The sequence below is a fragment of the Macaca nemestrina genome, chromosome 14 (genome assembly GCF_043159975.1).
Source record: "Macaca nemestrina isolate mMacNem1 chromosome 14, mMacNem.hap1, whole genome shotgun sequence".
In the NCBI taxonomy this organism is placed as follows: domain Eukaryota; kingdom Metazoa; phylum Chordata; class Mammalia; order Primates; family Cercopithecidae; genus Macaca; species Macaca nemestrina.
Window position 1 is genome coordinate 69,096,545 of NC_092138.1, and position 26,464 is coordinate 69,123,008.

General features: G+C 43.1%; 1 protein-coding gene across 1 annotated transcript in view; it reads right to left on the reverse strand.

Annotated features, from left to right (window-relative positions):
* The window catches only part of LOC105477203 (gamma-aminobutyric acid type B receptor subunit 2), a 419,718-nt gene that overhangs the window by 231,014 nt on the left and 162,240 nt on the right, over window positions 1–26,464 (reverse strand). The window contains exon 3 of the mRNA XM_011733608.3: window positions 14,330–14,500. Within this exon, the coding sequence (XP_011731910.1) occupies window positions 14,330–14,500 (171 nt within the window). The remainder of the gene's footprint in view (window positions 1–14,329; window positions 14,501–26,464) is intronic.

A 26,464-nucleotide genomic window follows, 5' to 3' on the forward strand; every position in this document is an offset into this window, starting at 1 on the left:
TCATAAGATGTGGATACATACATCAATAGCTTTCTCATATCCCACCAATAACCACTTAAAAACATCAAGCAAAGTAGATCCCATTCCCCAAAGCAATAATAAATGTAAAATGCCTGATAATAAACCTAACTGTTCATGGAAAGGACCTGTGTGAAGAAAATGACAAAACTTTGCTGAGGATCCAACAAGAAACTTTGAATGGAGAGATGTTCCATATGCATGAGTGGGAAGACATCGTATTATAAAGATGTCAACTCTTCTACAAATTAATTAAAGTAACTGAAATTCAAACAAAAATGCCAAGAATTAAACTGGTGAAAATGAAGGCAATTGTTAACAAAGAAAGGAGAGCTGCACATTAGACTATAAAGAAACCCTGAGGTACCCATTCCAGCATAGACAGATCAATGGAACAAAATGTAAACACTCAGCAACAGTCAAAAGTTGCACCATCCAAGACAGTGGCCATCAGCCACATGTGATTATCAAGCACTTGAAATCCTAGTGACACATGTTGAAATGATAGCATGTTGGATATGTTGCATTAAATAAAATATATTATTAAGATTAATGTCACCTGTTTCTTCTTACTTTACAAAATGTGGCTACTAGAAAATTTAAAATTATATATGTTGGTTTGCATTATATTTCTGTCATACAGAACTGGCCTAAATCACATGCTAAAGTGTAATATATTATTTTCTAAAGATAACATTTAGCATAGGCATTTTAAGTAAATCAGAAAAAGATATATTAAGTGCTGAAAGAAAAATTGAGTGACTATAATGGCAGGAGAGGAAAGGTTGATATTTCAGACCGTATACTGAAATTCCAGATAAATTGAAGAATGAAGTAAAAAATATACTAGAAGAAAACATAGGTGTGTATTTACAAAAATTTTGGAGATGGGAAGAGCTTGCCAAGCATAATGGAAAGGTGAAAAAAAAATGGTCTTGATAAATTTGACTGTATAACACACTATATTTTTCATTAGATCGACTAACATCAAAAACAAAATTAAATGTCACATGAAACATGGAGAAATATCTTAACAAATGTGACAAAAGGCTGATATGATACCCTTCCTTTCTAAAGAGCTCTTATAAATCAGTAAAAAAAGAACAGTCTAATAGGAAAAAGTGCCAACGACATGAACAGCCAATTTACAAAAGGAGAAACAGAAATGAGAAATATTCTTAGTAAAAAAGAAATTCAATCTCAATAGTAATGAAAGAAATGCAAATTAAAATAGCAATTGCCAAAAATCAGAAAAGAATAATACACAATATTGGCAGGGAATGCTCCTGTATACTGCTATGAAACTCTAAATTGGTATGATCTTTCTGCAGGACAATTTGGCAATATGTACAAAAGGTTCAAAAATGTGCATATGCTATTTCTAGGAATTTATCTTCAGAAAATAATCAGAGATGTTCCCACAAATGTACAAGTATGAGTTTACTGCATTATTTATAATCAGTAAAAATTGGCAACTACTTCCATGTTCAATAATGGGGGCCTTCTTGAGTAACTGATGGCATACGCACAGGGTAGAATACTTTAAACAGGAATTGGATAAAGACAGTGAGAGCAAACACACATCCACCTCCTGTCCCATCTCCAAATCCTTGAAATGGTTGGCCCAAAAAAAAAAAAAATGTTAAGAAAAAAAATCCCAATCGTTTTGGAAAAAACAAGAAGACCATTCATGGACAAGATATTTGCAGAATTATTGGACTATAAGAAGAAAGGGTACAGATTGGAGGATAAATATGACTGGAGGCAAATACAATTCAAAACACATCAGGGCTATGGCACAGATTGGGGTCAAGTCAAGAAGTGCTGTAGCCATTAGGAGTCACGTAGAACATTTGCTGACCTGAGAAAACATTCCCCCGGCATTGTTAAGAAGCCATTTCAATAGCAAGAGCATGTATTTATTTACACACATTCATTTATGTGCATTGAAAAAATGGTAAAGACATCAGCCAAGATGTTAATGATGACCTTTCAGTGGGTAGGTTATGGCCAATTTTAAATTTTCCTTTGTGCTCTTTTGTGTTTTCAAAGTTTTCTGCATTGAGTACATATCCATATCACAATTAAAAAACAATAATTAGTACTTTAAAATAAAAATAACCACAAAAAAGAACTTGACGTTTTTATGGTAAGAAAGTAACTGCAATCTTCTTGTTTTTTCCTTGAATTACTGCAGTAACCTCCTGGCTGCTTTCACAGCCTCTGGTCTGCTCCTCCCAGTTGGCCCTCAGTGCTGCTCCTATCTCACTTCTCATTTTAAAACCATCCATGGCTCCTGACTGCTGACAGGTAAAGTCCCATCCTAGAGGCAGGCAGGGGTCTTCACTATCCTTCTTGCCTCCCAGCTCATCCTTCTACGTCTCATTCTGTTCATGGAGCTATGGAGCCCCAACAGACTCTTTGCTGTTTCCTGAAGGTTCCACACACCTTCCCAACTCCACTGCTTTGCTCATGCGGCTCTGGCACTACCCAAGCCTGGCAGATGGGCCTTGGGGGAGAAACCGCAGCCAGAATGTACCAGAATAGCTCTAGGGAACCTACACACTACAAGATGCACTATCTGTCAGCCAAGAGGACCAGCAGAAACAACGCGTCCCAGGAAGGGTGGTAGGAGCAGCGTGAAGGGACAGTGCTCTGCTCTGAGATTCCCAACTTGGGAAATAATAAAAATTCAATGCAGGATCCCATGGCAAAAATTCCAAAGGACTGTGAAGAGGTCCCCTTGAGACATGGTTGATCGGCCTATATATTCACCTCCCTGCTTCTGTGGTAGGTGGGGTGCAGAGACTTGGGGGATATTGGCCCCAGACTCCTGGCTTCCTCTTCTCCACAGGGGCAGGCACAAACTAGGGTTCATGTCTATACCTGCCACTTCATGGCTGTGAGACCCTGGCAATTACTTAATCCTCTCTGAGGGAGTCCGCTCTATAAAAGGGAGACAGCGCCAGGTGCTGTGGCTGATGCCTGTAATACCAGCACGGTGGGAGGATCATTTGAGCCCGGAAGTTCGAGACCAGCCTGGGCAACAAAATGAGACTCTGTCTCAACAAAAAATAAAATAAAATAAAAATAGCCAGGCGTGGTGGCGTGTGCTTGTAGTCTCAGCTATTCGGGAACCTGAGACAGAAGATCGCTTGAGCCCAGGATTTTGAGGCTGCAGTGAGCTACGATTGCACCACTGTACTCCAATCTAGATGACAGAGGGTAACCCTGTCTCAAAAAAAAAAAAAAAAAAAAAAAAAAAGGAGACCACACCATGCTGGAGACTTGAACATAACTACCTGGCACACAGTAGGTTCTCAATAACCGGCAGATGAGATTTTAATCACATTTTCCTCCTCCTGAGGTCCTGATGTCGGGGAGTGCTTCACAGGGCTTGAGTCCTGCCCTGGGAGCCTGGCCTGGAAGTGTCCCTGGTGAGGGTTCTGAGGTCACTGTGGATGGTCCTTTCCCCCAGAGATCTCCTGTGGACTGTTTCAAAGAAGGCACACTCAGTCAACGCTGTGTTCCAGGATCCTCACAGCTTGAGTGGAGGATATATTAATCTAATATCACATGCCCTCTTGAGCAGAGAGTGCAACACTCACCCAGCCCTTCAGGAGCCTGGCGTTGGCACCACAGACCCATGGCCAGTCACCCTAGCCTCTCTGAGCAGGGTCCGTGTGGAGTGGAGAGAAGGACTCCACTCTGAGGATCTGGTGTGGAGTGTTAGAGGGAACCATCCACTAGGTCCCGAGGTCTTCCTTTTGAACCACAAATGGGACAGCCATCTTCTCTCTGCTCTGGAGTGGAGGGAGGAGGAGACTAGTGGGCCATCTGTTCCGAGGACAGGAGCTCTGAGCCAGACAAAGGCATCCAAGCTCGGACATCTGTCTTCTTTTCGGCAGGCTTAGCCATGGCAGCCACCACTGAGCAAAACATCCTGGAAATGCAGCAGATGTACACACACCGCTCCAAGATGGCAGAAGCACTAGAGACTGGAGCCCCTGACAGGTGGTGGCATTCACCCAGGGGGGGTCTTCCCACTCTTCCAGGGTGGGTAGGACAGAGCACCTGCTAGTGGGCTGCAATTCCCATGGGGGACATTCGCATGAAAGAACAAGTGTTGCTGGAACCCCAAGATCTGTCCCTGTGGAGCCTCAGCAGAAGACTGAAGGCCTGTGGGGCTGATTCTTGACATTGGTCAAATGCCTTTCCCATTGATTATCTGCTTTGGATCAGAGCTTCAAGGAGAAGCCTATTGCCAGTCCCACTCTCCACCCTTCACCCACCTACCCTCATGAGTTAAATAAACAGGCAGCTAAGTGCTTTTTATTCATCCCAGTGGTCTCCAAACTTCAGTCACTTCTGCACCTCTTAGAGGCCATTTCACCGTGTCCGTGCACCACCTATGCAAGCATTAATTAGTATTTTCAATTGAATGGTCTCACTTTTTAAACAGGGGTTCCATCCTAAGCAATAACATCCATGAAGTAAAGTTTTGATTTGCTAGTCATCATTTTACTTTTTCCTAGTGTATAACACAAATACAGAGCTATTAAAATTATACAAAAGTCATATCATATATTTAAACCATCTCTGGGAAATAATGGACCTACCCCAACCCTTCAAATGCCAAAGAGGCTGCCATAAACAGCCACCAAGGTCTGGACAGGACAGAGAAGAAGTTGTTCCTGCTGGTTGACCTGCAGGCCTGGCCCCTTGCAGAGCTCGAGGGAAGAGCACAGAGGAGAGGATGCTTGCTTGGGCAGGCAGCCAAGTCACCTAAAAGCATTAATAAGTTCTTCAGATAAAAGTTGGGACCAGAGGTGGGGCACTAGTACGATTAGGATTAGAATCTGATCCGTCGGGAGTCCCCTCTGTCTCCTAATGAGAAAAGATCTGCAGATACGCTGGCAGCCCAGGTGATCCTGCAGCCAGGAAGGATGCCAAGGGCAGAGCTCAGAGGTGGCTCCACCCTCCAAGTGTGCCTGGCCTTGTTCTTAGCTAACGTGAGCTTGGGAGCACAGTGGTCCCACCTGAAGGCTGTCCATTCCTTCAGTGCAGTGGTTCTCAAACTCTAGCTGCATCAAAATCATAAAGCTGAGCCCATCCCACAGTGTCTGATTCACTGGGGCTGGGACAGAGCCCAGGTGGTCCTGCTGATGATGCTGGTCCAGGGACCACACTTTGAGAACCACTGGTGTAGAACTCAGTATTGCCCAATCCTGAAAAGAGGATTAACAACTCAGGAAAAAATTCTCCCAGGATGACAAAGTCAGGAAAATTAACTTAGACACAAACTACCATGTGTGCATTCCCAAAGCCCAACACCGACATCCCCTATAAGCAACCACGTGGCAGGTTCCCGGGGACTGTTGATGCCAGTGGCTGGTCCAGAACTTTCCATTGAGATCTCTAGAAGAATTTCCACCAACAAACAATGTCACATCCAAAAAAGACTTCAAGTTGAGAAATGATGGCAGGACCTGCGTAGAATTCTGCAGGAGTCAGACTTGCTGGCTCTCCAGAACTGCCTGGCCCATTGTGACCATACCCTCTTGCCAAGTTGCCATCTGTCCCACCAAAGGGGCCTCGGGTCAACTCCTTTAGAGTTACTGCTTACTCTTCCAGAGCAGTATCCCGGGAGACACTCCTGCAGGGGAGGACAGGGAGACCCTGGGCTTGCATCTAACCTACGGGTCACCCTTGTTAGAATCATCCATTATTCCCTGCTGCTATTCCGATGGCCCAGGTGACTCAGGCAGGAGGCAGTCAAGAGAGGGAATCGACTCATCACAAGCCTGGATACTGAGGCTGGGGTTTCTCTGCACCCCTTACACCTTTATCTCACCATCCCAGGAACAGGTGGACTCAGGACAACAGGAAGGAAAGAACTGCATTTGTCCCTAAGAATCTGGCCTAATGGATCAGGAATCATGTACCGAAATCCTCACTGAACACGTCTGTACCAGGGAGCATGCAGGGTGAGGGGACACAGGCATCCGCTGTGGCTCTCATCCATCATCTCATCTCATCTCCAGTCCAGTAACAGTGGGTGAGAGATGAGGAAGCAAATGGTGTCTTGTGCTGCATCATGCAAAGAACTGGTATGGGGAGAAAACTGAGGAGGAAGAGCACAGAGACGGCATACCTGGAGCCAGCTGGGGAGGCTGAGTCAGATGGAGGGCAGGATGTTCCTGCCAAGAGAGAAGCCAGCATGGAGGTGTGGCTGGACCAAAGGGGCAAAGGAAGAAGGGACTGCAGGTGAGACAGAGGAGGAGGCCTCAGGGAGACCATAAAGGGTCTCTAGCCATGCTAAGGAGCTTGTTCCTGCTCAGAGCAGCAGGAGAGGATGATGATTCTAACAAGAGTGGCTTCTAGATCAGATGCAAGCCCAGGATCTCCCTGTCCTTCCCTGCAGAAGTGTCTCCCAGGCAACTACTCTGGAAGAGTAAGTAGTAACTTTAGAGGAGTTGACCTGAGGCCCTTTTGGTGGGGCAGATGGCAACTTAGCAAGGGGGGAAGGTTTCAAAGGGCTAGGCAGGGCCCTGGAGGGCCTGAAAGGGCAGGTGCTTTGAAGAGGAAACTCTGCAGCTGGTGACCTTTTGGTCTTGGGCAGATTAAGGGCCTCACCTCAGTGGGGTCTGCCACTTGAGAGAGGTCATCAGTACGGAAAGGTCAGCCTCAGAAGCCTTGAGATCACTGAGGACCAGTGACTAGGTGGGGAGTCTTGGAGCTTGGAGGGAGAAAAGGGAAAGGCAGCCATGCTCATGGCAGGCACAGAAACTCAGCCATGCAGTGGGGCTCCTGAATGGGGGCCAGCCACGGGCTAAGGAACCTGATTCTGGATGATAATAAAAACAACAGCTGCCCCTTGCATGGCGTTAAGGATGAGCCAGGCACTTTTCTTCGGACTTTAAGTATCCTAACACATTGAATCCTCCCAAAAACCCTAAGAGGTAGGTGCTATTATTATCCTTATGCTCAAGATGAAAAAAAGATGGCAAAGAAGCCTATGAAAAGATGCTCCACATCATATGACATGAGGGTAATGCAAATTAAAACAAGATACCACTGCATATCTATTAGAATGGCCAAACTCCAGAACACTGACGATACCAAATACTGGAGAGGATGGGGAGTGACAGAAACTCTCATTCATTGCTAGTGGGAATGCAAAATGGTACAGCCACTTTGGAAGACAGTTTGGCGTTTTCTTACAACATGAAACATACCCTTACCAGATGATCCAGCAATGGAACTCCTTGGTATTTACCCAAAGAAGCTGAAATCTGATGTCCACACAAAATCCTGCACATGGATGTTTAGAGCAGCTTTATTAATAATTGCAAAAACTTAGAAGTCACCAAGATATCCTTCAGTAGGTGAATGGATAAACTGTGGTACATCCTGACAACGGATACTGTTGACCTTTGGTAACCACAGGCTCTTCATCCATGGATTCAACCAACCATGGAGTGAGGATTTTTTTTTTTTTTTTCAGCGGGGGGCAAGGGGGTTGTGGCACGGAGGGGACAGAGTCTCACTCTGTTGCCAGGCTGGAGGACAGTGGTGCCATCTCAGCTCACTGCTACCTCCATCTCTCAGGTTCAAGTGATTCTCCTGCCTCAGCCTCCCAAGTAGCGGAGATTACAGGCACCCGCTACCATGCCCAGCTAATTTTTTTTTTTTTTTTTTTTGTATTTTTAGTAGAGACGGAGTTTCACCATGTTGGCCAGGCTGGTTTTGAACTCCTGACCTCAGGTGATCTGCCCACCTCAGCCTCCCAGAGTGCTGGGATTACAGGCATGAGCCACCACACTCAGTCAGGATGGAGGATATTTTAAAAATAAATAAATAAATAAATAACAACAGAGCAACAAAAAAATAACACGCAAAAAAACCCAATGCAGTGTAACAACTATTTACCTAGCATTTATACTGTATTAGGTATTAAAGGTAATCTAGAGATAATTTAAAGAATATGGGAGGATGTGCATAGGTTACATACAAACACGACACCATTTTATATCAGGGACTTGAGCATCCTCAGATTTTGGTACCCACGGGGGTCCTGGAACCAATCAATCCCCCATGGTTCCTAAGGGACAGCTGTGTTAATTCAGCACTAAAACTGAACAAGCTATCAAGCAATGAAAAGACATGGAGGAAAGTTAAATGCATATTAAAGAAGGGAAATAAGCCAATCTGAAAAGGCTACATTCTGTATGATTCCAATTAAACAACATTATGGAAAAGGCAAACTATGGGGAATCAGTAAAAAGACAGAGGACTTTTAGGGCTGTGAAAATACTCTGATACTATAATGATGAATACATGTCATTATGCATTTGTCCAAAACCATTCAACATACCCCACCAAGAGTGAACCCTAATGTAAACTCTAGAGTCTGGGTGATGATGCCGTGTCAATGGAGATTCATCAGTTGTAACAAATGGGCCACTCTGACAGGGATGGTGACAATGAGGAAGCTGTGCCTATGTGGGGGCAGGGAGCGTATGGGAAATCTCTGTACCTTCCTCTCAGTTTTGCTATGAATCTAAAATCCTCTAAAAGTAGTCTCTTAAACAAAACAGAGGCACAAAGAGGCTAAGTAATTCTCATGGCCATGTCACTGGGAGTGGCAGGATCAGGGTCAAAGGCCAGGTCTCCATAAGCTCACATCCTAGAATCCAAAATTCTTTGAGCTAAGAGGGATCTTAGAGGTCAACTGGCCCAATTCTCTTAGCTTACAGAAGGGGAATCTGAGACCCAAAGACGGCAAGTGATTGGCTTATGGGCACTTAAGCACTTAGTTGGTTAACTGCAACACAGAATTGAGAGCCCAAAGAATAACTTGGTGAGGATGGCTGGGTAGATCATAAGACTTGAAAAGGGAGAGAGACCCAAATGCCCCTGCCTCCCTCTGCTGTCTTCCTAGGCATCCCCTGCCCACTGCCTTCCTCTCCACCCCAAGCTCTATCTCCCTCCTGTGCCTGCAGTGCCCATGTAACGGCACTCAGCACAATGGCCTCTCAGCTCCTTGACCTGAATTCCAGTGACCAGCACCTCCATGCCACAAGGGGTCTTCACACATCACCAGGGCCTGGCCTCTCAGTACTTATGCTCCTCTTCTGGCTCTGTCCACAGCCTCCCAACGCTCCAGCTCCTTACTGCAGCCCCTCAATGTGCACACGGGTTACTGGCCTGCCTATCCCTCTCCAACCCAGACTTCGTGGACCACCCCAACTCTTCACACCCCCACTGTTGTCTTCCATCTGGTGGGGCCCCAGTGCTGGATCAAGGCCTCCCTCCACCTTCTCCATCCTGCTCCTCTGTCCCCAGGCCTGCTGAGGGCCACCAAGTAGACGGAGGCCACCAGGTAGATTGGGGCTACTTTGAGCTCAAGGTCTCCCACCACCAGAGGGCGTCACTTCTACCCTGAGCTCCTGACTCCCAGCCAATTATGCAGAACAGGGGTTCTCAACGCTGGCGGCACACTGAAGCCACCTGGAGAGCTTGGACAGGCTCCAATGCCAGGGTCATTCAGCGTGATTGCTCTGGGGATGACCTGGGCATCAGGATTTTCAAGGCTCCCCAGATGTACAGGGGATTACCACTCAGCAGTGGAAAGAAACAAACCACTGCCACATGCCACAGCATGATGGGCCTCAAACACTGCACTAAGTGAAAGAAGCCAGACGCAGAAGACTGCGTGTTCTTTCATCCCATTTATAGGAAATTTCCAGAAAAGGTAAAACTATTCCTGGGGCTGGGGGGTGGAACTGACTACAAATGGGCACATGGGAGTTTTTAGAGTGATGAAGTGTTCTAAAACTGGATTGTGGCGATGGTTGCACAAATACATACTTCTTTTTTTTTTGAGACAGGGTCTCACTGTCTCCCAAAAAGTGTGCAGTAGTGCAATCATAGCTCACTGCAGCCTTGAACTCCTGGGCTCAAGCCTCTCAGGTAGCTGGAACTATAGGTGCGCACCCTCATGCCCAGCTAATTTTTTGTATTCTTTTTGTAGAGACAGGGTTTTGTCATGTTGTCCAGGCTGGTCTCGAACTCCTGGGCTCAAGCAATCCTCCCGCTGTGGCTTCCCAAACTGATGGAATTATAGGCATGAGCCACCACACCTGGCCAACATAAAAAATTTATAAAAAATAATTGAATTGTATATTAACAACAGATGAACTGTATGATATGTAAATTATATCTCAGTAAGGGTATTAAAAATGAAGAAAAGGAAACGGAAGAAAATCCAAAAATGCACATTTTATTTTGTATTAAAAACAAAATTTCCCTGGTGATTCTAGCAAGGAGCCAGAGTTGAGAACTCAATGTAGGAAGCCTCACCACTCACCCCCAGCCAGTGTCATTGATCTCTGGTCCTCCACAGCACAGGGCCTATCACAGACCATGGCACATAGGAGGCCACACTGATTTTTTGAGTGAACGGACATGCATTCCCAGTTTGCCCCATGAATCCCTGGAGAAACAAATGGCTATTTAGTGAGCACCTACTATGCACAGATCTTTCATTTCTGTTTTCTCACGTAACCATCTCATCTTCAGTACCTGCGAGGTAGGATAAATAGTCCCATTTTACACAAGGGAAAACTGGATCTCTACGAGGACTAGGATCTCACAGTCATCACTTAGCAAATCTGGACTCAGAGATCAGCCCATCTGGTACCAAGTCCTCCTTCTTTGGTTTCATTTACATCTTTCATCCAGAGGGAGCATGGCAGAGCAAGTTGAAACTTTCCAGCCACCAATTCTCTCCATGGAAACCTGGTCCCAGCAGCAGCTCTAGATCTGATACATCCTAGGATCAGCATGGGAAAGTGAATTGCCTGGGGTCACACAGCCATGCTTGGCCAAAGTGGGCCTAGAGATCAGTACCTCGGACCCAAGTCCTGAGCAGCCTCTGGGTTACCATGCATTTACCTTGAATCTGAGGGGCTGGGGGTTCTCACAGGAGCAGCTGGTCCCTAGGTAGGATGGCCCTCAGCCCTCTATCCCCTCCACCGTCCCAATGCCACAATAATAAGCTCCGTGGGAGTAAAGCCCCTCCACCACCCCCTCCGACTTCAGGATTGCTTTCACTTGACATTCCTTCCAGTGCACCAGTCCGGAACAGAAGTGCTTGACGCTGCTGATCGACCAGTTTCATAAAAGGAATCCAGTTTCCTTTGCACTCATGAAAAGCTGTTAGCCCCTGGCAAGTTTCCAGGGCCTGCACTCCAGTGATGCAGCCCAGACATTGAGAGAGGGATGCCAAAGCCCTTGGGCACAGAGAGGAGTCAGCTGGGCTGAGAGATTTAAATCAAGAGGGGTCCTTGCCAGCAATACCAGCAAGCAGCATCCTGTCCTCGGGAAGAGAGGTTTCCCACTGAGATGCCCTGAAACCCTGGCTGAGGGCCCCGACACGGCTGTGCAAGGGGAAAGATGTGCTACCCAACAGTCAAGACCTGAGATTACCCAGTGAGGACCATGGAGCGAGGACACACAACAGCCCGACGGTACAGCTTCCAGCCCTGCCTGGGCTCTTTACCAGCATGTGCCCTGGGGCAAGAGGCCTCCCACCCTCTGCAAACCTCAGTTTCCCCATCTGTAAAATGGGAACCATCACTCCTCCTTACAGGGTGGCTGTCTGTGAGAGTTTTTGGGAATCTATAAGGCACCCAACCAATGTCAAGGCCCACAATTTACCCTCTTTAGACCCAGTCTGGTGGGAATTTCAAACCTCTTGAGGCTGCCGGCAGGTAGTTCCCATGCAATTCCGGGAAGCTAGAGAAGAAAAGAAGGAGCAATGGGAAGTCTGAACTGAGGGGTTCAGGACCCCAAAATTTAGTCCTGACTTTTCTGTGAACAATCTTTCATGACTTCAGAGGTGCCTTGACACCTTGAACTTTGTCCCCTTCCCTCTCTGGGCCTTAGTTTCTCCTCTACAAAATGAAGAGGGTAGGAGATATGTCTCTAAGGGTCCTTCAGACTCTGACAGCTAAACATGCTATTAGAAAAAATCAGGTCTGGCCGGGCACGGTGGCTCATGCCTGTAATCCCAGCACTTTGGGAGGCCGAGGTGGGCAGTTCAAGAGGTCAAGAGATCTAGACCATCCTAGCCAATATGGTGAAACCCCGTCTCTACTAAAAATACACAAATTAGCTGAGTGTGGTGGCACGTGCCTGTAGTCCCAGCTACTCGGGAGGCTGAGGTAGGAGAATAACTTAAACCCAGGAGGTGGAGGTTGCAGTGAGCCGAGATCACGCCAGTGCACTCCAGCCTGGCGACAGAGCGACACTTTGTCTCAAAAAAAAAAAAAAAAAAAAAAAAGAAAGAAAGAAAGAAAGAAAAGAAAAGAAAGAAAGAAAAAAAGAAAAAGAAAAAAGCAGATTTCTCCAAATCCTGGCAAAGTCCATTGTTAATGGGGCCATGGGATGAGTCCTTCCTATCCTCCACCATCCACCTGTTTCACTCTCATTTTAGAACATTTCTCGCTTCTCTATGAAGGCGGCCTTTCAGCAAAAACCTCTTTAGCGTTTGGCAATGAGTCACTCCCGCTGGAGGTCAAGTTCCCTTTGTGCCTCCTCCTAGGGGCTGAGAAACAGAGAGGTGGGAAGGTGAGGAGCAGTCTTGCCTGGGAAAAGCTTGCCTTGTTTGGATACCCACAGACAGTGGGGCCAAACACTTCCACTTTTCAAGCACCTCCAGAAACAACCCTCTCTGTATATGAACTTTACAGTTTACAAAGCTCTTTCAAATCCATTACTCATTGGATTTTGGCAGAAGCCCTGCAGGGAGGCATGCAAGAGGTTATTGTACCCATTTTACAGGTGAGGAATCGGAGCTCAGAGAAGTGAGGTAACTTCTCCAAGGTCACACAGCCAGTGTATGAAGTGGTCTCTCTTTCCCATGGAAGAGACAGGGGGCAAGAACCTCAGAAGGTAAGTGCAGAGCTGGAGTGGAAACCAGGTCTGCTGATTACCAGCCCTGCTCTGCTCCCAACTTTCTTGCCACCCTGCCTGGCCTTTCCCCATTGCCAGGCTGGTAAGAGGCTGTGTGTCTCCCCCCACCGCTCCCGCTGAGGTCTGTCTAGACCCCTGACTCACACATGGAAATTCTCCGCACAGCTAAAGTTTGTTTCTCTTGGGCTGCTAAGAACACTTGGTTTGTCTTGTGTTTTTGGAGGCTCCAAGTATCAAAAGCACGCATGGGAACAGAAAGGAAAGTGGGAGGCACAAAGCAAATGGGAAAAGAGACAGGTCATTTTGTACTCATCTGAGTGAGGCTAATGTTTCAAATATTTGCTAATATCCACTGTTAGTAAGGATATGTGAAAACGGGAATTTTCAAATGCTGTTGGTGGGACTAGAAATTAGAACTGCCTTTTTGGAGGTCCGTCCCTCTCAAAATTTTAAATGGCCCAGCAATTCCACTTCTAGAAGTCTACTGCCGAGACGCACACCTAGGCATGAGAGTATGGCTGTGCCATTGAAAAGTGGTCAACGTTCAGAGGGGCTGGCTCAGTAAGTTACGATATACCCAACTGACAGAACACCAGGTCCCTTTAAACCATGAGGTTAATCAAGGCTTCTAAGATCTGTTGTAAAGTGAAAAAAGAATATACATGGTATGAAGTCATTTGGCTTTAAAACAAATACATTGAAAAAGTTCTAGGCAGATGAACCCCAAAGTGAAAGCCGGAGTTAACTTTCAGAGAGAAAGCATGATTTAGGTGGCTTGGGGCAAAGCAACACGTTTACATTTTTCCTACCTCTATTTTGGCTTTTTTTTTTTCCACCACAAAACACATACACAAAACAAAAAAATCACCTACCATGTATTAAGGTGTGTTTGTAAGTCATTTAGAACAAACAAAACTCTACCCCATCCAAGAAGACATTGGCATCTTCGGTCCAAGCCAGCCCTTCCCCCAAACTCTCCTCACAGGTGAACACCCCCTGGTGGAACTCTGTGATCTTAGACGGTCATGACAGCATCAATAACAATGACAAGCCCACAGGGGCACTGAGGGAATAAGCCACACGATGTAGCCAAGAAAAAGAATGACAGGGAAGGTCCACTCCTGATGATGGTTTCCACCAGTCCCATGCACAGTGAAATTCCTCAGCTACCAGCTCTATTTTGTCAACGGTGAAACAGCTTTGATCGCACTAACCAACACTTGCTTAAAAGCCCTGTGACAGTACCCATCCCTGACTAAGCCACATTGCCTCTTGCTAGATGACAGCAGCAAGCAGTAAGGGAGGCCGTGTCCACACGAGCCGAGCGTACCTCAGAGAACCTCTGAACGTCTTGCGTCAGCGTGCCCACGCGCTTCCACTGGTAGTGCTTGAGCAACTTCAGAATGGCTGGATTCACCGCGTTGTCTGATGGGACGGTCCGAAAGAAATAAGGGTATTTTTTCTTATCGGCTAGAACAGGCGTGGTTGCAGCAAAAGAAAGCTGAAAGACACAAAAGAGACAATACTTCTTACTGATGAGCCTCGCAGCTGTGACCCAGCGTCTTTCCTACTGGAATAGAGACTGTTAGTTTCAACTTGGAGCATAAACACATGGGGACAGATATTTTTAAAACTTTTTTATTGTAAGAGTAACATACCATAATGGAAGGGAAGGTTTAAAAATGCAAAATAAGAAGAAAGAAGGGAAAAAATAGCCAATGATCTACCCTTCCCTAAAGAACCATCATTCATGTTATCGTCTATTCCTTCCCAGTCCTTTTTCTATGCACTGTGATTGGATTTTTTAAAAAGATCCTGAAATCATTCTACATGCACAATTGAACTGTTTTTCCCCATTTACCAGTATCCTTAAAAACTCTTTGCAAACATTATAATAGCTGCACAATATTCCAGCATATGAATATACCATAATTTACTGAATCGTTTCTAATTTGGGGTTATTTCTATTATTTCTAATTTGTCATTATCATCATATTATTCTACAGGCATCTTTGTACATAGCATTTTTTGTTCTATATTTTGGGATGTTTCCGTAAGATAGAATCTGTGATGTAAAATTTCCCAGATAAAGAATATGAGTCTTTAAAGATTTATACTTATTTCCAAAAAATATTTTATCAGTTTGCAAATTTACTAGCCAAGAATGATTAGAGGGCCAATCTCACCATATCTTTGCCAACAGAGGGAGTAAAAAATGTTATTCTAATTTTATAATGATTTATCACCAAATAAAACCCTGAATCATATCGCATTCATGATTATAGATAATGCTGAACTTTTTCCTATGGTTATTAACTAGTAGCATATCCTATTTTAGCAATTACTTTTTCATGTCCTTTGTTTATTTTTTGAGTGGTATTCTAATGCTTTTCTGATTGAATTTAATGAAGATATTTTATATGTATAGCATTCAAACTCAGGCTATTATAGTTGTTGCAAATATCTCAGTTTGTGTTTGCCTTTACATTTTATGTGTGTGTATTTTAATTTACACTTGGTAGTCAAAGCTGTCCATCGATCTCTTTATTATTTCTTCTTTTTCTTTTAAGTGCCAGTTAAGTTGTTAAATTGGATTTTAATTGTCTGTCCCTGAAGGCCCAACCTAAATGTCACCTCTTCCATAACACTTCCTCTGATCTCTGTTCCTTCCCTTAGCCTGAGCCACAGAAGGTAGTTATCATAGTTTTTGATCTTTGCAGTATGATGGTGAAAAGATGGTATCTTGTTATAGTTCTAATTTGCATTTTTCTTAGTATGAATGAGGTTGAGTATTTCTTCTACTTTTTAAAATTTTATTTATTATTTAGAGACAGGGTCCATTCTGCTGCCCAGACTGGAGTACAGTGGTGCTATCATAGCTCACTGCAGCCTGGAACTCCTGGGTTCCAGCGATCCCCACCTGCCTCAGTCTCCGGAGTAGCTAGGACTATAGGGGTATGCCTCTATGCCTAGCTAATTTAAAAATCTTTTTAGAGAAGGGGTCTATGTTGCCTAGTCTGGTTTTGAACCCCTGGGCTCAAGCCTCTGGCCTCAGTCTCCTGAGTCGCTATGACTACAGGCGTGCCATCGCACCCAGCTTCTTCCTATGTGTAAAAGTAATGGTAGTTCCTTTCTGGAAACAGTTTACATTTTTTGCTTGTTTTCTAATTTGACTTGTAGTCTTCCTTATCAGTTTATAGAAATGATCTTTTATATTAAGAAAACTAACCCTTTATAAGTTGCTAATTTTTCTCCCAGTTTGTACTTTGTTTCTTGATGTTGTTTATAGTGCCATTTCCATGTAGACATGTTTTTTTTTATGAGGATGAATTTATCAGTTTTTTTCCTTTATGACTTCAAGTTTTGTGTCATATTTAAGAAAGGCCTCTCTTACTCTGAGATTATAAAATAATTTCTCCATGGTTTCTTCTAGTCTGTCTGTCCTTCCTTCCTCTCTCCCTCCCTCCTTCTCTTCTTTTAAAAAAGGTTTCATTCAAACCTTTGACCCAGAGAGAGCAAGGATGAAGCAAGCTCAGTCTTTGCTGCCACCAGCCATCTCCCCGAACCCTTGCTTATCCCAGCAGGAGCTCTGGATTTGATACATCCTAGGGTCCAATTTCAGCATCTGGGGAAACGACATCTGGTACCTTCAGCCTCCAGCTGAAGTTGCTTTATTGCTTCTTCTGTCACCCTAGAACCACTTTCCCCTTACAAAAGTTTGTGGGGGGCAGTAGAGATTTGTTCCCTTCCATGTCTGGTTTAGAGGGTAGACAGCCACTATCTAGACTTGCTGGATCTGCTATCTATTGGAGCTGACCACACAACAGTAATTCAGCCATTACCTGAAGCTACAGAGCCCCTGTAGAAACCAACTTCTAAGATCCAACAAAGATAGAGACACCCCAAGACCGGTAAAGGTCAAGGGTAGAATGACTTTTGTCAATGTTCAAAGATTCTGGGTAGAAGAGGACTAATGAGAGAGAGAAATTTCAACTGGACACACTGAGGAACACTCACATTAGAGTTGTCTGGCCATGGAAAACCTGCCCTCAGAAGTAGTGAGATCCCTGTGTCTGGAGGTGTGCAAGCAGAGACTGGACCACAACCTAGTGAGAACAGAAGGGCTTCAAAGTGTCTGTGAATCTCCTAAAAACTGTAGGAAAGCATTTGCATGGCCATGTATGTGCAGACAGACATGCACATTTTTCTGAAAAAAAGAATCAGTGGCTTCCATCAGACTAACAAAGAAGATCATTCCAACCAAATCAAGGTCTGCGCACCTGCCTTCAGGTGACATTGAGGTCCCATAGTGAGTGCGGGAAATAGAAGCTCTCTACAGTCCCCTCAAACCTACTGTCTGTGATTCTTCTCACGAGATTAAAACAACACTGCAAGCCTCCTATGCTCACAAGTAGGGGAAGGAGGTATTAGAAAAACCTGGGAGCAACTATTTCAGGACAGGGACATCATATATACCATCACATCCCCCAAAATGCTTATCTAATACAATTTGGAAAATATTGGTTTTCTGATGTGATTTCTGAATCACACTCTGGTTGCTACTTTACCGTTATTGTCCCATTAGTTCCAGGTCCACAATTAATTGTTGCTTGAACAACCTCATATGTTTTCCCTGTGGGTAATTACCGTGGTTACTGTTCAGTGAATAAATGGCCCATTGTGTTTACGATAGGCTTGGAGTACAATATGTGCCCCGGGTCTAAATCATGTTGGGTGCAAAATATTAACTGGCGCTGATATTTTCTGCACCATTTGAGATAATGCACGCTTTGATTAGATTGCTTTGCGTCACTGTTCCTCTGGCTTTGGTCTCCTGAAACTTTCTTCCATGGGCAAAAACTGCAGGTGCCCAGTAGTACTGCTGGACTTCAGAACTAACAGACATCTGAGAAATCATCTAGCTCTGGGGTTCTCAGCACACTGGAGTTATCTGGGGAGGTTTTAAAGAATACTGATGACTTGGTCCCACTCCAAACTAACTGAATCAGAATCTCTGGGCATCTAGCCCAAGCATCAGTATTATTTAAAAATTTTCCAGGTGATTATGATGCTCAGTGAGGATTGAGGGCCACAGATGCAGTTCAACACCGCTGGTTTTGAATAAGCAGACTGCAGCCCCAAAATGTGATCTCAAAATTCCACTATAGCTAATAAGAGGTGGAAGCAGGACTTGAACCCGGGTCTACAGGACCATAACACTAGTGCACTTGCTCCCATGGATGACTACCTACCTGCCTCCTACATGCTCCCCAGGCCTTCTTCCCCTATCTCAGTCACCCAGCATCTGGCACCACCAGGGCTGTGAGCATTAGGGCCCTAACTTGGAGACCAAGCTTTCTGAGCTCTCCTGCCTTGTTTCGCATAACGAACAGATTGTGATTGAGGCTCTAAGTTAATTCCTAGCCAAGGATTTATTCAGAGAGTATTTTAAAATTTAATTTATAGTTTTGTTATAATTTCTAGTTTTATTGCATTATTTTGAGAATTTGGCAAGTGCAGTGTCTGCTTTTGGAATTTATTGAGATTTTCTTTGTGGCCTATTATACAATCAACTTCTGTACAAGTTCCATGGTGGCTGGAAAAAAGATGAAATCTCTAGTCATAAGCTATAGAATTCTTTATTAGACTACTTATGCATAATAGATATAACCAAACTAATTATATTATCATATGCTTTGTATTTTTGTTTACTTCATCTATCAAAGGCTGAGAAGTTTGTTAAATTTTTCTCTATTGTCTCTGACCATTTCTTCATGTATTTCAACTGTTTTTGCTTTATATGTGTTCCTTTTTTCTTGTTTTGAGCATAAATGTTCATCACAATTATATCTTCATTTTTCAGCAACGTATACTTTTGCCTACTGCAAATAACAGGCACTTAATAGATATTCATTGAGCGAGTGAAGATTGAAATATTTATCAAGGTAAAATAAACCTCTTTGTCATTTTATTGCTTTTTGTTTGATACTGTATCTCGCTTGTTATTAATATGGCAACCCTTACTGTAATTTTGCTTGCATTTGCCTGTCACTTTTTTACCTCCTTTTATTCGTATTCTATTAAGATCATTTTTAAACACACATCTTGAAAAGAACATACGGACAGATTTTAAAATATGTATGTTTACTGCTGTGGTAAATACTTGGCCTTGGGGGGACACGCCCAAGATGGCCAAATAGGAACAGCTCCAGCCTCCAGCTCCCAGCATGAGTGACACAGAAGACGGGTGATTTCTGCATTTTCAACTGAGGTACCGGGTTTCATCTCACTGGGGAGTGCCAGGACAATTGGTGCTGGTCAGCTGGTGCAGCCCAACCAGGCAGAGCTGAAGCAGGGCAAGGCATCGCTTCACCTGGGAAGCACAAGGGGGAAGGGAATCCCTTTTCCTAGCCAGGGGAAACTGAGACACACAGCACCTGGAAAATCGGGTAACTCCCACCCTAATACTGTGCTTTACCAAGGGTCTTAGCAAACAGCACACCAGGAGATTATATCCCACACCTGGCCCAGGGGGTCCCATGCCCACGGGGCCTCCCTCATTGCTAGCACAGCAGTCTGAGATTTAACTGCAAGACAGCAGCCAGGCTCAGGGAGGGGCGCCCGCCATTGCTGAGGCTTAAGTGGGTAAACAAAGCCACCAGGAAGCTCGAATTGGGTGGAGCCCACCACAGCTCAAGGAGGCCGGCTTGCCTCTGTAGACTCTTCCTCTGGGGACAAGGCATAGCTAAACAAAAAGCAGTAGAAACCTCGGCAGAGGTAAATGTCCCTGTCTGATAGCTTTGAAGAGAGTAGTGGATCTCCCAGCACGGAGGTTGAGATCTGAGAACAGACAGACTGCCTGCTCAAGTGGGTCCCTGACCCCTGAGTAGCCTAACTGGGAGACATCCCCCACTAGGTGCAGACTGACACCTCACACCTCACACGGCGGGGTACACCCCTGAGACGAAGCTTCCAGAGCGAGAATCAGACGCAACACTCACTGTTCAGCAATATTCTATCTTCTGCAGCCTCCGCTGCTGATACCCAGGCAAACAGGGTCTGGAGTGGACCTCAAGCAAACTCCAACAGACCTACAGTTGAGGGTCCTGACTGTTAGAAGGAAAACTAACAAACAGAAAGGACACCCACACCAAAACCCCATCAGTACGTCACTATCATCAAAGACCAAAGGCAGATAAAACCACAAAGATGGGGAAAAAGCAGGGCAGAAAAGCTGGAAATTCAAAAAATCAGAGCGCATCTCCCCCTCCAAAGGAACGCAGCTCATGGGCAGCAACGGAACAAAGCTGGATGGAGAATGACTTTGATGAGTTGAGAGAAGAAGGCTTCGGTCAATCAAACTTCTTAGAGCTAAAGGAGGAACTATGTAACCAGCGCAAAGAAACCAAAAACCTTGAAAAAAGAATGGAAGAATGGATAACTAGAATAATCAATGCAGAGAAGACCTTAAAAGAACTGATAGAGATGAAAACCATAACACGAGAAATACGTGACAAATGCACAAGCTTCAGTAACCAACTCGATCAACTGGAAGAAAGATTATCAGCAATTGAAGATCAAATGAATGAAATGAGGTGAGAAGAGAAGTGTGGAGAAAAAAGAGTAAAAAGAAATGAACAAAGCCTCCAAGAAGTATGGGATTATGTGAAAAGACCAAATCTACATCTGATTGGGGTGCCTGAAAGTGATGGGGAGAATGGAACCAAGTTGGAAAACACTCTGCAGGATATCATCCAGGAGAATTTCCCCAACCTGGTAAGGCAGGCCAACATTCAAATTCAGGAAATACAGAGAACACCACAAAGATACTCCTCAAGAAGAGCAACTCCAAGACACATAATTGTCAGATTCACCAAAGTTGAAATGAAGGAAAAAATGTTAAGGGCAGCCAGAGAGAAAGGCCGGGTTACACACAAAGGGAAGCCCATCAGACTAACAGCAGATCTCTCGGCAGAAACTCTACAAGCCAGAAGAGAGTGGGGGCCAATATTCAACATTCTTAAAGAAAAGAATTTTCAACCCAGAATTTCATATCCAGCCAAACTAAGTTTCATAAGTGAAGGAGAAATAAAATCCTTTACAGATAAGCAAATGCTTAGAGATTTTGTTACCAGGCCTGCCCTACAAGAGATCCTGAAGGAAGCACTAAACATAGAAAGGAACAACAGGTACCAGCTATTGCAAAAACATGTCAAAATGTAAAGTCCATTGATGCTAGGAAGAAACTGCATCAACTAGCGAGCAAAATAACCAGCTAATATCATAATGACAGGATCAAGTTCACACATAACAATATTAACCTTAAATGTAAATGGACTAAATGCTCCAATTAAAAGACACAGACTGGCAAATTGGATAAAAAGTCAGGACCCATCAGTTTGCTGTATTCAGGAGACCCATCTCACATGCAGAGACACACATAGGCTCAAAATAAAGGGATGGAGGAAGATCTACCAAGCAAATGGAGAACAAAAAAAAGCAGGGGTTGCAATACCAGTCTCTGATAAAACATACTTTAAACCATCAAAGATCAAAAGAGACAAATAAGGCCATTACATAATGGTAAAGGGATCAATTCAACAGGAAGAGCTAACTATCCTAAATATATATGCACCCAATACAGGAGCACCCAGATTCATAAAGCAAGTCCTTAGAGACTTACAAGGAGACTTAGACTCCCACACAATAATAATGGGAGACTTTAACACCCCACTATCAACATGAGACAGATCAATGAGACAGAAAGTTAACAAGGATAACCAGGAATTGAACTCAACTCTGCACCAAGCGGACCTAATAGACATCTACAGAACTCTCCACCCCAAATCAACAGAATATACATTCTTCTCAGCACCACATTGCACTTATTCCAAAATTGACCACATAGTTGGAAGTAAAGCACTCCTCAGCAAATGTACAAGAACAGAAATTATAACAAACTGTCTCTCAGACCACAGTGCAATCAAACTAGAACTCAAGACTAAGAAACTCAATTAAAACCGCTCAACTACATGAAAACTGAACAACCTGCTCCTGAATGACTACTGGGTACATAACGAAATGAAGGCAGAAATAAAGATGTTCTTTGAAACCAATGAGAACAGAGATACAACATATCAGAATCTCTGGGACACATTTAAAGCAGTGTGTAGAGGGAAATTTATAGCACTAAATGCCCACAAGAGAAAGCAGGAAAGATCTAAAATTGACACCCTAACATCACAATTAAAAGAACTAGAGAAGCAAGAGCAAACACATTCAAAAGCTAGCAGAAGGCAAGAAATAACTAAGATCAGAGCAGAACTGAAGGAGATAGAGACACAAAAAACCCTCCAAAAAATCAACGAATCCAGGAGTTGGTTTTTTGAAAAGATCAACAAAATTGATAGACCAATAGCAAGACTAATAAAGAAGAAAAGAGAGAAGAATCAAATAGATGCAATAAAAAATGATAAAGGGGATATCACCACCGACCCCAAAGAAATAAAAACTACCATCAGAGAATACTATAAACACCTCTATGCAAATAAACTAGAAAATCTAGAAGAAATGGATAATTTCCTGGACACTTACAGTCTTCCAACACTAAACCAGGAAGAAGTTGAATGCCTGAATAGACCAATAGCAGGCTCTGAAATTGAGGCAATAATTAATAGCCTACCAACCAAAAAAAGTCCAGGACCAGACGGATTCACAGCCAAATTCTACCAGAGGTACAAGGAGGAGTTGGTACCATTCCTTCTGAAACTATTCCAATCAATAGAAAAAGAGGGAATCCTCCCTAACTCATTTTATGAGGCCAACATCATCCTGATACCAAAGCCTGACAGAGATACAACCAAAAAAGAGAATTTTAGACCAATATCCCTGATGAACATCAATGCAAAAATCCTCAATAAAATACTGGCAAACTGAATCCAGCAGCACATCAAAAAGCTTATCCACCATGATCAAGTGGGCTTCATCCCTGGGATGCAAGGCTGGTTCAACATATGCAAATCAATAAACATAATCCAGCATATAAACAGAACCAAAGACAAAAACCACATGATTATCTCAATAGATGCAGAAAAGGCCTTTGACAAAATTCAACAGCCCTTCATGTTAAAAACTCTCAATAAATTCGGCATTGATGGAACATATCTCAAAATAATAAGAGCTATTTATGACAAACCCACAGCCAATATCATACTGAATGGGCAAAAACTGGAAGCATTCCCCTTGAAAACTGGCACAAAACAGGGATGCCCTCTCTCACCACTCCTATTCAACATAGTGTTGGAGTTCTGGCTAGGGCAATCAGGCAAGAGAAATAAATCAAGTGTATTCAGTTAGGAAAAGAAGAAGTCAAATTGTCCCTGTTTGCAGATGACATGATTGTATATTTAGAAAACCCCATCGTCTCAGCCCAAAACCTCCTTAAGCTGATAAGCAACTTCAGCAAAGTCTCAGGATACAAAATCGATGTGCAAAAATCACAAGCATTCTTATACACCAGTAACAGACAAACAGACAGCCAAATCATGAATGAACTCCCATTCACAATAGCATCAAAGAGAATAAAATACCTAGGAATCCAACTTACAAGGGATGTAAAGGACCTCTTCAAGGAGAACTACAAACCACTGCTCAGTGAAATAAAAGAGGACACAAACAAATGGAAGAACATACCATGCTCATGGATAGGAAGAATCAATTTTGTGAAAATGGCCATACTGCCCAAGGTAATTTATAGATTCAATGCCATTCCCATCAAACTACCAATGACTTTCTTCACAGAATTGGAAAAAACTACTTTAAAGTTCATATGGAACCAAAAAAGAGCCTGCATTGCCAAGATAATCCTAAGCCAAAAGAACAAAGCTGGAGGCATCACGCTACCTGACCTCAAACTATACTACAAAGCTACAGTAACCAAAACAGCATGGTACTGGTACCAAAACAGAGATATAGACCAATGGAACAGAACAGAGGCCTCAGAAATAATACCACACATCCACCGCCATCTGATCTTTGATAAACCTAAGAAAAACAAGAAATGGGGAAAGGATTCCCTATTTAATAAATGGTGCTGGGAAAATTGGCTAGCCATAAGTAGAAAGCTGAAACTGGATCCTTTCCTTACTCCTTATATGAAAATTAATTCAAGATGGATTAGAGACTTAAATGTTAGACCTAAAACCATAAAAACCCTAGAAGAAAACCTAGGTAATACCATCCAGAACATAGGCATGGGCAAGGACTGCATGTCTAAAACACTAAAAGCAATGGCAACAAAAGCCAAAATCGACAAATGGGATCTAATTAAACTAAAGAGCTTCTGCACAGCAAAAGAAACTACCATCAGAGTGAACAGGCAACCTACAGAATGGGAGAAAATTTTTGCAATCCACTCATCTGACAAAGGGCTAATATCCAGAACCTATAAAGAACTCAATCAAATTTACAAGAAAAAAACAAACAACTCCATCAAAAAGTGGGCAAAGGATATGAATAGATACTTCTCAAAAGAAGACATTCATACAGCCAACAGACACATGAAAAAATGCTCATCATCACTGGCCATCAGAGAAATGCAAATCAAAACCACAATGAGATACCATCTCACACCAGTTAGAATGGCAATCATTAAAAAATCAGGAAACAACTGGTGCCGGAGAGGATGTGGAGAAATAGGAACACTTTTACACTGTTGGTGGGACTGTAAACTAGTTCAACCATTGTGGAAAACAGTGTGGCTATTCCTCAAGGATCTAGAACTAGAAATACCATTTGACCCAGCCATCCCATTACTGGGGATATACCCAAAGGATTATAAGTCATGCTGCTATAAAGACACTGCACACGTATGTTTATTGTGGCACTATCCACAATAGCAAAGACTTGGAATCAACCCAAATGTCCATCAGTGACAGACTGGATTAAGAAAATGTGGCACATATACACCATGGAATACTATGCAACCATAAAAAAGGATGAGTTCATGTCCTTTGTAGGGACGTGTATGCAGCTGTAAACCATCATTCTCAGCAAACTATCACAAGAACAGAAAACCAAATACCGCATGTTCTCACTCATAGGTGGGAATTGAACAATGAGATCACTTGGACACAGGAAGGGGAGCATCACACATTGGGTCCTATTGTGGGGAGGGGGGAGGAGGGAGGGATAGCATTAGGAGATATACCTAATGTAAATGATGAGTTAATGGGTGCAGCACACCAATATGGCACATGTATATGTATGTAACAAACCTGCATGTTGTGCACATGTACCCTAGAACTTAAAGTATAATAAAAAAAGAAAATTAAAAAATAAATTAATTAAAACAAAAAGACAAGTGAAAAAAAAAATACTTGGCCTTGCATTTATCATCTCGTTGCCCATCTCTTTTTTTTTTAATGCTTTCCTTTTTTGTTTCCTTTTGTTCCTGCTGTTTTTCAACTTTGTATCTACTCTTCTCTGTTCTGGCTATGTGAATTAATCTTGCCTCTGGTCTCAGCCTGCCGGAGTACCTTTTAATAGGTACCTTGAGAAGGATAAAGGGTTGACAACTTACTGAGGATGGCCCTGTGTTGCACTGACACATGGCAGAATTCGCCTGGGCATGCAATTCTTGGGCTATCATTTCTCCGCTTTGAAACTGCAAAGTGATGCAGAGGAGAAATTTGGGGCTGGCTTGATTGTCACTGATTGTCGTTCATTTGTAGGTACCCAGTTTCCTCTGCCTGGAGGCCTGAAATATTTTTTTTTTCCCCTTATTCTTGGAATTCAAAAAAATTGCACTCCTGATTTTATTTGTGACAAAGAGAGTCCTATACATGACCTGTATACAATCTATACACTCAAGTATTTCCAACTCAGTAAAAAAAGTATATATAAAATGACTATGCTATATTATATTGTGTATATTATATATTTTATATTTTTATAATATATTTAGCATATTTACTATATATACTACACTTATATTGTATATATTATACATAATACAGCACATATAGTATGTTTATTATATTTATATTCCTATATATTCTTGCCTCTCCTCTGGGACACAGGATTATCTATATGTTGTCTTTTCATTCTTCAAATCTATATCTGTCCTATTTTCTTTCATAATTGCATCTCTTAGTCTTTGTCCTCTTCAATCTAGAAGAGCATCTTATTTTACTCTATTTTATTACAGGGTAAGTGCATATTAGCTTTCACCATTTTCTGGTAAAATGGCTGTATCATCCACAGTCCTAGCTGTAGGACATAAGTATTCTCATATCTTCACATCCTGGTCAATATTTGATATTATCTGACTTCCTAATTTTTGTTAGTCTTTCAGAGATAAAGTGGTACTTCATTATTATTTGATTTTGCAGCGCTTTGCCTGTAATGTGGCTGAGTGGCGATACATAGACATGTTAGCTATTTGGGTTCTTTGTTCTGTGAGTTG